The sequence below is a fragment of the Galleria mellonella genome, unplaced genomic scaffold (assembly GCF_026898425.1).
Source record: "Galleria mellonella isolate WM207_F2 unplaced genomic scaffold, CSIRO_AGI_GalMel_v1 utg165, whole genome shotgun sequence".
Lineage (NCBI taxonomy): Eukaryota > Metazoa > Arthropoda > Insecta > Lepidoptera > Pyralidae > Galleria > Galleria mellonella.
In genome coordinates, this window is record NW_026442009.1 from 1,724,250 (window position 1) to 1,744,036 (window position 19,787).

Below are 19,787 nucleotides of genomic sequence, written 5' to 3' on the forward strand. Positions count from 1 at the left end.
TTATAAATAATAATTGAATAAAAAAAGTATTATTATTTTAATGTGCCACATTACTTATATATGCAATATTTTGTCAAGCAAAATCAACAATGGTAACTGTTTCAGTACTTTTTTAATAAGATGCTCGAAGTTGCCGACGAGTATGTATACCTAGGACAACATGTCCGAATAGGTAAGTCCAATTTCGACCGAGAGGTCAACCGATGAATCCAACTCAGCTGGGCAGCGTTCGGAAAACTACGCCATATCTTTTCATCCAAATCACCTCAAAGTTTGAAGACGAAGTTAGTGATGACTTATGGAACCGAAACATGGTCCTACACGATTGCTCGTATGCAAAAGCTTCAAATAACTCAGCGGGCTATGGAGAGGGCTATGCTCGGAGTTTCTTAAAGTGGTTCCAAAATAGCAATGGCCTGGTCACATAGTTTGAAGAACCGACATCCTATGGGAAGAAAGGCTGTTGAGTGGTGACCCCGTATGGGCAAACGCAGTGAAGGGAGGGTCATCCTTCACTGCGTACTAGATGGAGTGATAACCTCAAAAGCATTGCAGGGAGTCAGTAGACGAAGGTGGCACAGGACCGTTCTTTAGGACAGTCTATGGGGGAGGTCTAGCAGTGGACGGATAATGGCTGAAATGATGATAATGATGAATAATGTTTATAAAACATAAAATACAGCATTTAAATTTAGTCTTAGTCTAAGGATCACATGAATATTAGATTTTTAAAAAAAAAAGTATTGCGAAATATAAAAAGAGATAAAAAGGATTTAAAGTTGTGTGTAAATGTACATTAGATTTTAAAAAAATAAAAAAAAAAATATTATGGTTTTGGCACCTAATACATTAGTAATAAACTAAATAGTAGGTATTTAGTAATTGAATTGCTGCATTATATATAATTGAGTTTACCTATGTCCATACTCGTGTTACATGCGACTAAAGTAATGACATGTAATATATATAATTATATATATTTTTTTAAAATGAAGGTTCATTTTAAATTCAGTAAACAAGACAGTTTTACAGTCACGCCTTCGCAATCTGATTCTAAGTTAAACGGTTCTTTGTTCGTTTTTCTGTCATAAAATACCCAAGTATTTTATGACAGAAAGTACTCGGGTACCTATATAACAAATATGGAGTAAAACAAAAGTTAGGATTACAGTCTCTTTATCTATGGTAACAATATTTTATTTTGTCTTTAAAGCTACATTATTATAAAGAAAGTCCGAGCCCTCATAAGTATACTGACTGTGGCAGTTGACTTTCTTGTTTGGTTGGTACTTTAATACTGTAATAATTTTGAGAGATTTACACACCTCAAACATAATTCTTGGTATAATCATTAATTGGATAAATGTATATATGATAATGTACATATGATATGTACATGATAATTTGACTTGCTATCGATATAACAGATTTATTAAAAAATCTATTGAATTTTATATAAATATGAGCATTGAGCAATATATATATATGTATGTATATAATATATATATATATATATATATATATATATATATATATATATGTATATATATATATATGTATATATATGTATATATATAATATATAATGAGCAATATATACATACATATATATATATATATATATATATATATATATATATATATATATATATATATATATATATATATATATATATATATATATATATATATATATATATATATATATATATCTGTAATATTTACAAGAATTTTTTTTTCGTTTTATTCCATGTCTGTAATGAAATGTTTATAACGCAAAATATTATATGTTTTATTCGAAATAAATCTAAATAGCACAGAAATTCAAATAAGTTCTGAGATACTCCAGTCACGATCCTCTTGGAAACAGCTAAGAGAGTTTCGTTATCCACAATTTAATCTATTTTAACTGGAGCATTGTAATTATTTCACCAATAATCACATTAGGTACACTCTGCAGATCAGTTCAATTTGTTCTCGATAGATTGTTATGCACATTTTGTAAGTTCTCTATAGTGAATATACAAAAGAATTTAATATTAGCAAAAAATCCCTTTAACGCCTGAAAATATGTATTTTATTATATAATATTTGCTTACATTTCCATCTTAATTTAATTTCCATCTCATAAAGTTATGCCATCATCATATCATCTTAAAGATTAGATTCTATTATAAACAACTTTTAACATTGGTAATATTAGATCATTGTTCTATTTTGTAATACAATGCCTCGTTCTAATTATTGTTTATTAGTTTATACTCCGCGGTTTTAATGACTGTATATAATGTGACTTTCACATTAATGTAGGGTAATGTCTACCTGACTGACGGTCATGCTCTATACGACTATTATTATGACGACTGAGGGAACTTGGTGCCAAGGGATGAACAGCAGCGTCCCTCTTAGAACAGCGGTTGCTAACCCACCTGCCAAGCGTGAAAACTACTTGCAAAATCCCCAATAGGGGGAGATCTATGTTCGGCAATCAACAGATAATGGCTGATATGCGATGGCCTATTGTGTCTACATTTTATTAAAATCTTTTATTCTTTTTTCACTAGTTTCATTGTGATTGTTTAAAAACCATCCAAACATAAGTATACCAAATGTTGCAACCTTGGTACATTCCTAGTATTATAGATGAAAAAGAATATAAGTTTTTATTCTGATCACAGAAACAAAGTCACAGGTAAAATTTTATAATATTAGTAGATAACAGACTGAATAGATGATAGGATTAGATTTAAACCAGTTTTCAGATTATGATCAACCTAGTAGTTATTAGATTATTCTTGTTAAATGGAGTTCAAGAATTTCAAGCTACTTTAAAAATCCGACCGTCTAATTGGCTATTAATATACAATCAACCATCCTACCCTGAGAGTAAGAGCTTCTCTTGGACTTTTCTAGCAGTGATTTAACATTGATAACTGGGGCTACATTAGTTTTCTTATGATTTTGTATTTAGTGGTACTTGGTGAACTTTTTTTTACTATAATAGTAGAAATTGTAGAAGAACAATTTTCACTACTTATTTTAAAAAAGATGGTGTAAATATGTAGGGTAAAGAAATACATACAATATATCATGGTAAAGTAAAGAAAAAGTAATATTTTGCAAGTACAACAATACAACGGACGAGACTGTTACAACTAGTGGTTTATATTTCTAGCAAATCATTTATTATAGTTTTGTTTTTATAAGTACCCGTTTATTATCTTTCTAATATAATAAATTGTGAATATGTGAAATGTTTGATCATGTTTGAATATTTATAACTCAATCATGTATGAACGGTTGACGTGGGATACAATCGAAGACCCCGAAAAACCCTTTCACGCCTTTTTAAGTGTAACGCCATATATCATCACGTTTTACTCGAAAAAGGAATAAATGAAGCATAAAATTTCCTAGTGATCAAATTGGAAATTTCGTTGAAGTTGTTACCATTATTTTTTGATTCACTAAGTTCGAGTCTGTATTTTAATATTCATAGAATTATTGAAGGAAATATTACACCATTGAGGCCTAATTGCGTGCAAAATAAAACCGAGAAACAACATTCAAGGATGCGTATTCTTAGTTTAATAACAACAAGGTCACGCAAGGTCAGGGAATTTTCCTCGAGCTAGCTTAGAAGAACGTCTAGAGCAATTATGGGGGACAATTGAAACGATCGTAAACCACATTAAAAGCGTATTGAACTGTACTGTACACACCGGCACCGATTTAAGTAGAAAAATTTAAAATTTTGTATCAATATTACTTTATTCTCTTCTTGGATTTAGTGTAATAAATTTTTTTCCTCTTTTAAAAATAATCCTTTAAGAGACAATGTTATTTATGGAACAAAATATTACAAAATTAAATTAAGCACAAATTTTAATTGTCTACTGAGTGACTTTGATTTCATAGGCTTAATAATTTAATTGATTGCGAAGCTCTTGAAATCTTTGATGTACAATAGTCGTATCGATTTGTCATTATAATTAAATCACTTTTAACTTAAAATTTCACTTAAATTTTAGTAAAATTTCACTTTTATTAATACGAGCATTTAATTTTTATTGCGCTTAAGTATAAATAAAGGTTTAAGTTATACTAAGTTTGTGGCTTAACTAAAGCTAAAATAATGACCCTGTCAAATTTACATTTTCAAAATTATCCAATCGAATAAGAAGTAAAATAAATATTAGTAGACAAATAACATAAAGAAGTAGTAATAACATAAAAAAATACATAGAAAAAGAAAGGTTAATCATGGGCAGAATAGAAAAATCGTGGAAGAAAATGGAGGATGCTTTAACAAAAGAGAACATATGTATTTTATACTTAGAATTCGAACCACGCAAGTAATAAAAAATATTAAGATTTTTTGTAAATTTTTATTCTATATTATAAATGTGAAAGTCAGTTTATTTGTTACTTCTTAGCACCTTAATGGCTTAAATAATTGCTACGAAATTTGTTAAACATGTACTATATGGGAAAGAACCTTTTCCAAGCATAGGCTATTTTTTAACCCGGTCAGTAGACATAACCCAATCACCCAGATGAAGTCATTGGTAAAAGCTATCATTGTATTTATAGAAATATCATTATAATTATGGAAATAAAATAGGCTTTAGTATTATTTTTTCCTTAAAATGTTTTAAATATAGTCGCTATACATGTTACTTAGTTTCTCTTACTTCTAAAGCATTTAACGGATTTTGTACAGATTTTACTGTAATTTAAATTAAGTTTTTATAAAAGTTTTGTATGAACAATTCATTCTATAGAAGTTTAAACGTAACACTAGTATATTACAGTTACATAAAATTAGATATAATTATCACCTAAATAAAAATAAGGCTAGTGTTCAATTCTTAGTTCAAGAACCTTTTTGCTTTCAAATTCATACTATAAATTGCCAGTAAAACAATAGATATAGGAATGTACCTTGTTTTTGATAGCACAGTAAAAGCGAAAGATCGTAGCAGAACTTCAGAATGTTGCTGGAGAATCTTATTCCATCCGACAAGATAAACGCTTCATGAATTGTGAAAATACCTACATACATTTACATAATTAAGTCGAGGCTACTTATTTACTAGCATCTTCTTATAACTAGAATAAGTTAGCATATTTTAAACATTTTCGTTTTCTGTTTCTGTTATTATAAACGGTTTATTGTACTTACTCTTAATTAAGGGGGTCTATTGAGTGAAAGTATTGCACCGTATAAAAACAGTTTATTTAAATTTATTATAAATTTTGAATTATTAATAAAAATGTAACAGGTGATATATGAAGAATATTTTTTTCTTTATTTAGAATATCATTATTCTATGAAATGGCCAGAGACATACGAGTCCGCTATTGTAGTTTACAACATTTTATTAATATAGACTCTTAATAGATATTAAAAATAACTAATGTATTATATAATCATCTCTTGTAAATAGCAGGATGCAGTAATAAAACATATTTGAGATATAAAATAATAAGTTTAGAGAAAAAATACGAGACATGTCTTATAAAAATCTAACAGAACAAACTTAAAAATAATACATTGTTCTAAAAAACCTCAGTGTTAACAGCCAGTATTAAAACTCCAACATCATCATCATCATCATCTCAGCCATTATTTGTCCACATACTGCCATAAAGAATGATCCTAAGTCACTTGTATATCTAATTTATAATATTTTACAATAATTATATTAATTTTATAAATAACCACAAATGTCAAGCAAGCAACTGTTAACAAAATCTTCTTTATGGGAGGGTGTGTGAACAGCACTAAGCAGTTCACAGCTGATATGATGAATAAAAATATATTTTTTTTTACGTTTTCATAATATTATATTTTATTGATTAAAATTGTATTTTTTCTCTTTTTGGTATATACTGTTAAGGTTAACCAAATATTTTTTTCTATGAATACAGTTAAAAAGCAGAAGGTTACGAAAAGGGTATTACTATTTATGAGTTCAAATACCTATCGCTATTTAATTCAAATACTTTATTTTGTACAACAAGAGACAGTTGATTAATGCCATTAATAAAATTAATGTGTACGCTGAGTTAAGACCCGATTAAAAACCACTTTGAAGACTATTAAAATTATTAAAAACAATATATTAATAGGTCTACTAATTTTATAGCTCTGCTCTATTCTTTATTATTTCTATAGAAATCATATCGAAAGATAAAGATGTAATGCATGTAGCTGCTTTTATTTTAATTATGAATAGTTCGATTTTATGAAAATTATATGTACTACCTTAATGTTTGTGTATACACAGTGCGCGTGCAATGTAGGTACTATAAGCTAGCACGAATGTGATTATGCAATGTAAATACAAATCTATAAAAGTTGAAACACGAAACGAATTGATTCCTGTTAAAAAATATTTGTTGAGAAACAAAAAAAAAAAAAACTTATTCTGTGAACAGTTAAATTTGAACGATTCTTTTATAAAAAATCATGAAATGTAAATTTAAATGGGATAGTTACATTGTCACTTATGTACGTTTTTTTAATTCTACTAGATTCGACAGACAGATATTAAAATGATGTTTATTTATTAGTGGTGATGGAATTTTGAGTTAATAATTAGTGGGAGAGGGACTAATCCATAGAAAAGATAATCAAACCAGAGGGAGATTTTATACAAAAGTTACCTCTGTCCTACTCGTGGTTCTGCGGTGAAGCAGCTGTGGTTTGATGGCTGTGTTTCGGACTAAGGCGTAAGATAATAGCAGAGAAATTACAGGGTACGGAGGTATAACATTTTAATTGTCCTTGTGCAATTAAGATATTAAGCCTTATAAATAGCAGCCAGGGGCGTCTCAGTGTATCCTGTGATAGTTCATATCTATTGACTGCATTTACTGTTTTCTATCAAGTAAGACGTCAGCTTGTTTACTATTCTGAGTAGCACAAAACTATTGTTTTTTACAATGATTGTAATTTTTTTGGTCTTATATATATATTTTTTTAATATAAACTTACCTGATTCTGTTCTCCAACCCCTGTTATGGATTCTTTTTTATCATTCCACCTTTATAGACTTGTTCATTCATGTGGATATACAGATTTAGACGAAACCAAAAGTAATTTCTGTTTGATCACAACGCTGTTAAAATTATATGTAACACCTAACTAAATATATTCACAAACTTTTCATCCTTTTCATCTCTAACTTCTAAATAACCTATTTATATGCAAGTTTGCTGTTATCAAAATTTAATACTCTATTACACTTCCATCGTATTGTTAACGAAAATCAGAACTTAAATAAATAACGTCATTGCTTTGTTTTTTAACTACCATGTTAATGGTAGTAACTTTTTTATATTGATTTGGTGGAAAAAGCATACGTCCCATGTAAGGTTACAGTTGTAAACATAATAAATACCACTGACCGTATTTCATAGCGCCTATCTAGTTTGGAACTAAGCAGAATTTATTGTACTATGGATACTAGATAACTGATAGAAATATTTAAATATTTTTTGTACAAACATACATATAGATATTTTTTTTGTACAACTTAGAATGGCAAACAAGCTAACGACCCACCTGATGGAAAGTAGTAACTGTCGCCTAGAGACAGGAGCAGTACCATGGACATAACAGAGTATACTGTTTCGCCCATGATACTCCTCATGTGTTGCCATTCCTGAGGACTCAGATGTTATTCCTCTGTAGCCTGTAAATTCACGCCATATCCCATCGTTCAAACCGAAACATAGCTATGCAAACATAACTGCTTCACGGTAGAAAACACTAGTATTGATACAAATTTATTCATGAATTCAAATGTTTGTGTTGTGCAGGAATCGAACCCGCTACCATCACAAGGTAACGCGGTATGTTAGTATTAGGTAAATAATAAATAATAAACACATAAATTACTTAATTATATATTTATCGTAAAATTAAGTTATACAGCTTTTAAATCTATTAAAATTACGATTTAGCACTTATTTTTGCATTATCTTACTTAATATTTGTATCAAATCCTCAGACGGCTTAAGTTATTATATTTTTACATAATATTCAATATTAACACACAGGCACAATCGCTTTCATCAACATTTATTTATACGTAACTTATAATTTTGTATTGTAACACAGTTTAATGATGAAAAGTTTTCAAACACTTAACTCACAAGTTATAATTTGTCGTCACACACGTGGAAAAGTGTTTCGTCGTCTCTCTCACCCTTGGGATTCATTCTTAGAGTATTTCCATTCGTAAGTAGCTCGGTGGCATTCGAATGATCTGTCAAAGAAACAAAGAATACGATACACTTGTAAAGTCAATTATGCTAATTTTATGAATAACCTTAATTATATGCTAAAGATACACTGTTATAAACGTCCTGAGGGTCTATGGGCGCTTAATTTATGATAATGTTATAATCTTACAAAAAGTATAAATTAATAGGTTAAAATCAAAATCTATCAATAAAGAGATATTGGACAGACACTGGAAATTTTTTGATTGGTATTTGGATTTGAAAATTGTTTTGCTGTTAACATTTTAAATTTCTTTTCCTTAAATATTCTTATGAATGCAAGCAGTTTACCGTAAAAATCTTAATAATACGAATGAAAGCATTTCATTTCTCTGCCAGCTTTTACCTAGTTGAATCTATCAGGTTTTCAGAAGTCTGTAATAAATCCCTGGCCGCAAGTCGACGGGTCATGGAAGTTACTTGTAACAAATTCGAAAACTTACAAGAGCTCTCGATATTTCGACTTTGTCTCCTGTTAGATAAATAACAGTAATAATAATATCTCCGTCATAAAATGTGTAAAGATGTAAACAAACGTGATGTAAATTTAAAACAATATCTAATTTTTCTAGAATATCGATTCTAACTCCTGTTTATTTCTAAAAGCAACAGTTATTAATTCTTACTAGGTGAGCTGAGTTTGTCAGTTAGTTCATATGCCATTTTGAGTTGTATGAAAATGTATTTAAATTACATTATCGTGTCATTATATAACTCATAAGCCTCCCCTATTGGGAGATTTTGCCAGTAGTTGTCACGTTTGGCAGGAGGATTGGCAATCGCGGTTACGCGTACAGTTGATGATGTTTTAAGAAAGACGCTGCTGTCTAACCCTAATTTATATACTGTTGGTTATGTTTAAATGTTTTAAAACGAAGTTCAGAAAGTAACACCATCAACCATTCAGCATACTGACAGTGAATTATAATCATCAACAGTACATGGAAACAAAGAAAATGTTTGGAAATTTGGATCTGAATTTGTTAATGCACAACACATACTGACTTAATATTGAATCAAATCCCTTAAGTAGATAATAAACTAGTCTGACATAGCGTAAAAAATGTTTCTATCGAAATTCCATGAATATTTGCGCCTGTAGTATACACAACATAATAGTTATATCTTTTTCAATTTAGGACGTGACGTCGAATAGGAGATACAGCATTACACAACCGTATATCATAATATGCTTATAATAAAGTAGGCCTGTATAAATATAGAATATTGTTTAAGCAGTACTTGTAAACCCTGATCTTCATAAATATTTGAAACAAAGTCATAATAAATATTTATACTGGTTGTACACCAAACATATGAGCTTCTTATTAGCTTATTGTTGTCATATACATATATTTGATAATTAAATTATTATATTTGTAAGCTGCCCTCAAAAATAATAAATAAATAAACATAAAAAATCCATTAGGACTTTTTTAATGCAATTATTATAAATTTCTATTTTACTCGCAAAAACTAAATGTGAATTTTGAAGTAATTCGGAACAAAAACAGACAAGTAGATTAATACAGACAATGCTTTTGTTTCCGGTTTAGTTAAATAATTCTCTTTGAACCCACATAAGCGAATTTGTGGACAGAATTAGTCGTATTGCATTCAGAATTATTAAAAGATATTCTCAAATTGTTACTGCATGAAACATCAAGTAATACTAAACTTAGTATTTTACATGGTTTCATAATGAATTTCCAAGCTTTTCTATTTTTGTTCCGTGACATCTTCTCACAGAGCACCTAATACTTATGTAGGTATTTCTTGTTTCTTTTTAGGACCGCGTCGCCTCAATACTTTACGATGGCATGAAACTTTCAGATCAAATTCAGCGTTTGCTTCTGTACTTTCCTTATTGAGGGATAAAAGGACTTTTATTTTATTTTGTTAGTATTTGGCGATGTTCAATTTTATGGATGGTTTTCAAGTATTTAGGTCTAATAGTAACTTACGTACTTAATAAATGTCCATATAATATATTAAGGATTTTTTTAAGGTACGTACTCAGTTATACATATATGCTGTTTTTAATCCACCGGAAATACCATACAAAGTCAACAGTACTGTAACAATAATAAAACCTTTTTATACAATGGATGGATTGCCACGCGGACAAAATTTTTAAGCGGATTTTAAAAGGAAAACTCCTAATTGGATGATATGTTTATTATGCACGTTATGTGATATTTTTATCAGAATCCACTGTAATAATTACTAAATTCTTTTAATCGGTCTGCGTTAGACACTTCACCATTGATCTCGTACAATTTTTGTTACAATCATTGTTGATTTCTTTGTAGTGTATGTTTTAATTATTTATTATATTAAAATAAATTCACATTAAGATTTACTGGTAGGCCAGTAGGTCAACCGATTTTTTTTAAAGACAACTATTTAAATGTAAAAGAATCAGTTGACATTAGTACTGACACATGGAATGTAATGAAATTCTACGCCATCGTGACCATTCCCATAATACTCATTAACTGGATATTTCTTTGTCTTTTTTGTTTTTTGTTTTCAGCTTTTGTTTAAACCCTTATTTCTATATTTATGTTATTTAAGATTAACATATCCCAAAAAACGAGATTAATTAAATCCTTGCTATTCGAATCAGCAAGGTTTAACAATAATTAGGTTTCAAAAAAAATAACACAAACGAAAAAAAGTTTTTCTCTAATGTTCCTCAATAATATATTCTTAGTTATATAGATAGAGCATCGAATGTTAAAAACATGTCAATATTTCATCAGTTAAAGTGACATTTGGCTAAATCAATTTAACACATATTTTTATATACCCGCCATTTTTTTCAGTGTCGCAAAAAACATATTAAAATTTTTCAGATCAGGACTCTTAAATTTGCATTGGCAACTATTTTTTTCCGATTTAATATAAATATACATATATTCGTATTGTTTACAATTTTATATATATATGTATTATTTAAAAAAGCGGCCATTTTAGTTGGTTATTTTCAATAATCGTAGGTTTAAATATATTTTATCTTAGTTTTATATTTGAAAGATTAAATTGTTTAATAATACAAGGAAATAGAAATTTTAAGGACATGGATAAAGACAAAAAACACAAATATAAGGAATTGGATTATCAACTAAATCAGAACTTTCTTTATGCGCCCAGTTTCCGCAATTTTTCAACAGTATCCCATCTTTCTACATTTGCCTGTATCTAAATAAATTACACATAGACTATCTTTTTCCGAGTTATGAAATCCATTACTCGACTACTACCAATTAAAAAACATAATTCAAATAAGACAGATTTGGGTATATAATTAGTAGTTAGTAAATATAAATGGCTGTGTGGTCTCGGCATAGAATAGGCCACCCCTTACTTTCCCGTGGGTGTCGTAAGAGCCGATTAAGGAATAGCGAGGGATGGGCAGCAGCGTCCTTCTTAAAATATCTCTAAAGCCTGACTGCGATTGCCAATCCGCCTGTCAAGCGTGGCAACTATTGGCAAAACTCCCCAAAGGAGAGGCTTATGTTCCGCAGCAAACAGTTAAAGGCTGATATGCTTTATGTTTAACTAAAGATTGATAATTCTTAATTTTAAGAACCATACATCGACGAACGAAAAATCAACAAATGTCCCTTGTTCCTCAACTCGAAGTACTTATGAATTGGGTATGTTAGCTGCATTTCCCACTGGTAGCCAAATACGTACTGTTAGTGTGGAGTATAGTTTTTTGCCACACACCAAAGTTTTTTATTTAATATTTTTACACAATGTTCTATTATTAACTTATTTACTTTACACTGTTTATTTGAAAGTTCACTTGACTCGCGACGCGAGACCCTAGGTTCAGAGTTTTATTGAGCCCGGATGATAAATCCAGCTAGTTAATTTTACTGGTCAGACCGGCGACCATACCATAGAAACCAGGTCCGTAGCTGGGCAGCAATTTGGCTAGCTAAACTACGACAGCCTGATTTAGGGTTTGTATTCGTTTAAACAGGCATATTACTGCTGATTTAAATAGAAATAAATGATATTGCTATACAGCAATAATTTGTCTACATGCTAGGGTTGTAACAGTACGTGTATCAAAGGACGTGCAATTCGCCATTCAGTCACCATCGTAATAATACCCCACTTAATACCCCACTCTCCCTTACAACACAACTACAAAGAATCAAAGCAGTAAGCCATAGATGTGATAAGAAGGCAGAAAAAAGGGGGAAAGCAGAAGCTTTGTTCAAAATTTTTTTCATCATTCTACAAAATTTTTTAAGTGTGCAATATATATTACAATATTCTCCCTTAATTTGTTAGTAAAATGTGGCCGTAAATTTTCCAGGGACGTTTATCAAGTCATTTTGAGCTTTCTCATTAACTACCACTAATTACCTTTTTGTAAGTAATTACTTGCAATTTTGTAATACTGTGAATACTATTTAGTAGATTTAATAGTCAAAAATTATATATATTAAGTATAATAAAAATAATTATACAAAGAATTATCAACTACACATAAAAAAATATTTAGTAAATAAATCTATTAAATTCAAATTTATTTAACATACTAGTTGCCCGCTCGGCTTCATACGGGTACTTTACGATTTTTTCAACGTTTTCTTTCATATAAAACTTGTATTCAAAACAAATTAAAAAAATAATCAGTTAAATAGGAGCAACCATTCTAATGTGATATGCTTACATAAGGGAATTCATTTTTATTTGTATATATTTTTAAACACATAACGTTTAGTCTAATCATCATTTATTAATAAAAGATATATTTTTATTACATATTTTATTATAGCTAATTATGATACTCTGTATTATAATGTTTTTAGAGACATATTCAGTGGCAATGTATAGACAACTAGGGTTGTTAGAATAAGAAAAAGGCATACCATTAGGTGTGAGGGAGCGGGACAAGTTACTTCGCCTCCGCGAATGTCATGCTCGGCTGAAGGAAGAAGGGTCGCGGTAATGCCTCTGGCTTACTGTAACAAAATTCAATTGAATGTGTTTTTATAAAAAAAAAAATATTTACAGTCAAAAGAAAATAAATAAAGAATACAAAAGGAGCAAAGATAAAATTTATTCTAGCATACAAAGGATTTAAGGTCCATAAAAAATGAATAGTCCTCTTTTCTACATTAAGAGTTAATAAGATAGAAGATAGATATTCATAATTTAAAACTATCATTACTTTGGTATATCCATAATAAAATTTTGATTTTAACAAGACCAATTCAAAAGTACCGGTCGAGACAAACCTGCCTTTCAATTGCAGAAAAAATCTACTGTATATATATTTTTTTTTATAGAGAATAACTTTCTTACGAGTAACCTATAATAAAGGGGAAAGGGATTGTTAGTACTCGTGTTTAGTAGTCTCATTGCTAAGCAGTATCAGGTTGACCTCCACAGGGTTCCCTCTAGAAATAATAGTAAATAAGTTCATGAATTCATTACGCCATCTTAATTACACCAGGATGTGAAAGCATATGTTAAATTAACCTGCTTTCACATTCTCACCTATTATCTCTTATTGGCATCCCACTATCGTATACCGATAATGCAGACAGGAGGTACTATTGTATTTACACCCATAAAAAATTTATTATACAATACCGGATGCTTGAGGCAAGCAAGGACAAATAAGTTATATAAGCCATCTGATTAAAGTAACAACTTCGTCTATAGATAGAAAAGAACAGCACTATTAGTTTTACAAAATACACAATGATGTATATGGTCTCAGATTGCTATTATGTCTCACTATATTTGTGAAAAATGTAACTCTTCACAATTCTTTGAACAAAAAATACTATATAAGTAAAAATGAATATAGGACTAATGAGAAATTAGTACGGAAAAAGCTGTCGACTAAACATTTATAAAAAGAATTCGTTTGCTAGGCACAGATGGAATGTTAACGAAAAACTTAAGATGAAATATTGTGCGTACGTTGTACGGATTCTGGCTAAAAGGAATTATTACGTAAATAGCTTTTTCTATTACCCGTTTACGGGGAAATTGATATTTGCACAAAAATTATAGCATGCCATGTAATGCACAGTTTTGATACCATTGCTATCTTTTGATATTATAATTTTATTTGAAAATGTATTATAAAAAAGTTCATATATTTATTTGTTTATAATAACACCCAAGATTCATATAGGTATCATAATTAGGCTTTACTTAAATTCTATTTGGTGGCCAAATAATAAACATAAAAAAATTAACTCGTTGAAATTAGACACATTATTTAATTACAAAATTCCTATGGTTATCTTCTACTTCTCTAATAATCAAATCAACTCTTTATTGCAGTTTTATTTGTCACATATACTTACTATATAAGATATTTTATTTTAATTGGATGACAGCAAGTGCTAGAAAAATGAATTACAAATTAATTGGAAAGATAGACAGAAATATATAAATTTTAAACCACTTTTATAAATAGGTATGATACCCTTTTAAATATAATGAATACTTAATAAAAATATCTTTCTTAAATTGTATTATAATAACAGTATCTAAGTATAGAAAAAAGGTATTTGGAAGATCGTTACATCTAAAAAGTAATATATTGTAAATTTAAATGCATTTTTACCCATTACCCAGTTTATTATTAGTTATTGTAAATATTTTCTTTTAAAACTTTAATATTTAAGCGATCATTTTCAATACATCATCATCGTTCATACGATGGATAATATATTGAAAGCGGTTGCTAACTTAATTAATAACAAAATTAAGCATCAAGTTAACACACTCCAAGCTTGTTATTATAATATATAAGCACTTAGTAAATTTTGTAGGTAGGTATTTCTAACATAATTGAATAAAACAATTTTTTTTTATCACAATTAGGTTTTTTAAGTGTCAAAGATAAATTTTAAAAAACGCCTCAAGCGTCACTTTACATGTTAATTTTTTACTGTAACTGAAAATCAATAATTTGCCATATTTTAATACAGATGTCTCACAGAAAAATGTTTATAGATGACTGACAAAATAGCATTATATAATGTATAATACATATGGGTGACTCCTCTTAAACAAACTTTTTAAAAGAAGTTGTGACACAAACTATGAATTATATATAATCTTTTGTTTTGAATTAATAGCTACGATACCCTACTATCTGATATCAGTAAAAGTTATATCTCCGTACTTTATGGTACATAACTTCCTCAGTTGAAGTACTATACATTCTATGCTTCTTAGTCTAAAATTCTTTCAAATTAAACCTAAATAGAAAGTATTTCTTTTGAGTATGGTCGTCTGAGACAGAGAATTTTATATAAATAAACAACGTTAATAATAAATAAAACATTAAATTATTAGAAATATTTAATTTTGTCTTTAAGAGTGCCAATATTGATCTTTTGTCAAGCATTCTTGAATAAAGCTTTATCCGGAGTGTCGAGATATCCAGTTCATGCCCAATCAAACAACAAAAGTTCTCAATTCCATTTCAATAATGAATTAGATTTTACTAATAAAAATTGATATTTTTTAACATTATTATTATTTTATTATATTTATTACTTTTATATAATTTAAACAAGTTTTGATAAAATTCCATCAAGAAAAAATGTAAGCAAAAATGTATTCATTTAAAAAAATTGTTGCTACGTAAAGTTAATTTTGTATATTTCTTATACTGTGCTTTTATATTATGTATTTTATGAAACTAAAATTATGTTATACAAAAAGTATGTAAAATGACATTTCACGACCAATCGGTACCAACAAGCGACGTCTGTTATTACGCTGAAGTTTGTCAACGTCTGGAACAGAATCCACCTTCCATTTTATTCAGCTTTTGAATTTTTTTTTTCAGTAAGATTTCTATGAATAAAGCAGCCAAAGGTATATCTGCTTCACACTTATATTTCTGTGACTATAATAAATAGAAATAGAAAATATTTACTCAATTTTATAACTAAACATTTATAATATAAAGAATAATGTCATATTATCAGTATTTGTAAAAAATAATTAACGAATATTCATATTATATTGAGAGACCTAAATATCTTTTGTTGGCATCATATAATATATAGCGTTCATAATGTAAAATAATAAATAGTTACTTTTTTTTTATTTACTAAATATTAAACGTTTTTTATACGTTTTTCTTTGATTCAAAATTTAAAAATAAAATAGTAATGTTATTATATAATTGTGTAATCTTCATTATTATGTTGTTTTGTCAGATGTAATATGTATTATTTTTAATTTATATTATTTTTCTTAAGAGCAATTGTATTTAACTAATGATATCATTTAAATGAAAGATTTGTTTAGTGTATGTGTATATAAATAAATAAATAATTATAAAAACAATAGGTATATCATTTTAATAAAATGTAGTGCACATAATAAATATTAGTTTCATTGAAGCAATTATGTTAATGTTATATACTTGTATAGTTAATCATATACAATATAAAGTAAAATAGTAGCAACACTCCAATATGCAAAACATTTTCTATACCTTGTTTGAGCTCTGATTTAATTTTTACTGTAGTTAAAAATTTAACTTAGCTTACATTTATAAATTACCTTTAAAGTGAACTGACGCGACATTTATCTGTGACTTTCAAATTTTAGCATTAAATTATTGGCGTCATAGCTCTTCTGTCGCAATGTTAAATTGTTTATAAATATAATGCCGGTAATCAACCAAATAATTCATTGAAATTTGGAAGATATATATAGCTTCCTTTGCCACTTCCTTCCTTTCTTATCAGCTTTTGTTTGTGATTACTCTCTTTTGTAATACATAAGTAAGAAAGTTTTGCGCTGGTTATCTTTTGCCAATTGTTTGTTTGTTTGTTAACTTTGTTGTGTACAAAACAGGAATAGTGCTATATTATGACAGCACAATAGCTTAATATAGATAACAAGATAGTGAACTTATCCCTGTAATTAATTTATTCCAGTCAATAATTCAGTAATAACAATAGGAAACGTTATTAATATGGTAATCTTAAACATCACCATCATTTCAGTAATTAGGTAATTATTATTATTACATTACTGAACATAGGATTCTGTCATAACGAACGGTTTCAAGTCACTTGATTTCATTTAATTCTTCCTAAATATTTGAGATTATCGCTCCATATAAGATCATTCTACAGTGCGTTTGCCAATAAAAGTTTTTTTGTTACAAGCCCATTGCTATTTCAGGATGGGGATCCTTGAATTATATATTTTTTTTATATCCTCATTTCGGGTTTTATCACAGAGAAACTACGAGAATAGTCCTCTACTAACTCGATAAGCAAGGTAATGTTTCCTTATGTAGCAAGTAGGTTATTATTTCGGTATAATATCTATTCTAAAAGTTTAATAACGCTGTAATTAAAAGCAATCTATTTTAGAATGGATATATTGTGAATACTTACCAGAAAATGATTTGTTTACTTCGAGTTTCTTCAAATCATTGGGGGTTGTACTTTTCGTTTTACCACAACAGCATAACACGACGCGGAAGTAGATTCGGAATCTAAGAAAGAATTGTATATTTTAGAAAAAGCAATCATAAAAATGTTAAGTATAACTTACATATAATTGTTTTATAAACAAAATTTTAAATTGTAACGATATCGTTACACGATAATACTATTATAAATACATGTCTATATATATATTATATACCCCGCCTACGCTATCGGTATACGCTGGAGGGGCACTAGTGAGGGATGATAGGTGACGATGAAGGCAGATCGTGGTTAATTGTAGTGGAATTCATCACGATGGGCTACATCCTGACGAATTCCACTAGAACTAACCACGATGGTTTCCAGGGGAAACCACGTAGAGGTCGACCTGATAGGGTGTATTGCTGGCAATGGGTCAGTTAGATCCCATTACTAATAATCCCTTTCCTCCTCAGTAGGTATTATTAGGTATGTGGCATGGTAAGGGCATATTATCCTAATGTTCTAAATTTGGATAGATAAAGGTGCTTTTTAGGTACACAGAGGAATTTTAGTTAAACAGAGGAATTTTAATAGCTGAAGGGATTGTTTATTTTATTAGTATTCACAAGAATGTACTACCTACTTATATTTCATATTTATATCGTAAAAAAGATATTATAAATATATAGATATTTATCCTCATTCCAATACCTTTGTGGGGTAGACAGAGACAATCTAGTACTAAAAGTCTCTATTTTTTCTTACATTCTTTGCCTAATTTACTTTCATATTTCATCCATTACTTCTCTGTACCTTTTGACTTATGAAATGTTTATATTTTTTATAAAAATATCAACTTAATAACACCCGACATCTCAGGAATGGCAACGCATGGGGTTATCATGGGCCAAACAGTATACTCTGTTATGTCCATAGTACTGCTCATATCTATAGGCAACGGTTACCACTTTCCATCAGGTGGACCGTCAGCTTGTTTGCCATTTCAAGTTGAATAAAAAAATAAATAAACAATGTATGAAAAACACCCAGAGTTAAAATTATACATTATTTCCCTTCACTCTATTTTAGAAGCAGGTACATAATATGTGCAGAACATGTGTTTGCACTAAGAAAACTGAGAATGTTGAATTAAATCGAATCTTGTTTGGAAACTTAATATTGCCCGCGTTTAAACTTAGATAATTTCAACACACCCGTGTAGGGCATATAACTTTTATTAAGTAGTTCCTTACTTACAGTTAAAAAATAAATATTCTTTTCTAATTACCTATTTTTAGTGGCCTTATGAGCACTTACTTATCTATTACTTTACATTCAGTTCTTTGCGTAGTAGGTAGAGAGAACGGAGGGCCAAAGGCCAAATCCTTACATACATCTCTATAAGGACTTAAGATATTATTATTTGAGCGCCAAAACTTAGTTTGGTGCTTAATTTGGTACGTAAAGACATATTTAATTTTATTCCTCATGGAGTATTTATAATGTGTAAGTCTCTAGTAATAATGTTGATGTTAAAATAGCGATAAATATATATTTACTACTAAGTAAATATAAAAAAAAAATACAACTGAATTGAAAATTTCCTCGAACAATCGACGAAACGACGAAGTAATCTGTCACCACTGATAGTGTTACTTAAGAAAGGTGTTACTTAACTTTATCTAATGAAAAATACATAATGGAACTAGTAGGACAAGGGCAGTAGCGTGCCTCTTAAAACATCTCTAAATTTTAACTGCGGTTGCCAATCTGCCTGCCGAGCGTGGCAACTATTGGCAAAACCCCCCAAGGGGGAGGTTTTTGTTCAGCAGTGGAAAGTTAAAGGCTGTTATGGTGATAATGGTGATGAATCAAACTAATAGGTTAATAAATTGGTCATTTTGTAATAAATTCCTCGATTTTATAGTAAACAATGAATATTGTTCATTGATTGAACTTTATTATTAACCCTATTATTAGGAGCTACTGTATTATTGGGTTTACAATGCAATATATATTATTGTTGTCATAGGTATCTTATGATTCATTAAGT

The 19,787-nt window shown here is 29.1% G+C and overlaps 1 protein-coding gene across 4 annotated transcripts in view; it reads right to left on the bottom strand.

The window, feature by feature from the left end:
- Positions 1-7,929: 7,929 nt before the first annotated feature.
- Positions 7,930-19,787, bottom strand: part of LOC113518951 (tachykinin-like peptides receptor 86C) — an 81,655-nt gene continuing 69,797 nt past the window's right edge. For 3 of the 4 annotated variants that reach the window (XM_052892759.1, XM_031914547.2, XM_031914552.2), the window contains 2 exons: positions 17,717-17,817; positions 7,930-8,278 (listed from right to left, as the gene is read on the bottom strand). In XM_052892759.1, coding sequence (XP_052748719.1) covers positions 8,169-8,278; positions 17,717-17,817 — 211 coding nt within the window. In that variant the 3' untranslated portion in view covers positions 7,930-8,168. Of the gene's footprint in view, positions 8,279-13,189; positions 13,283-17,716; positions 17,818-19,787 lie in introns of all 4 variants that reach the window. The other variant, XM_052892760.1, reaches the window with a different exon arrangement.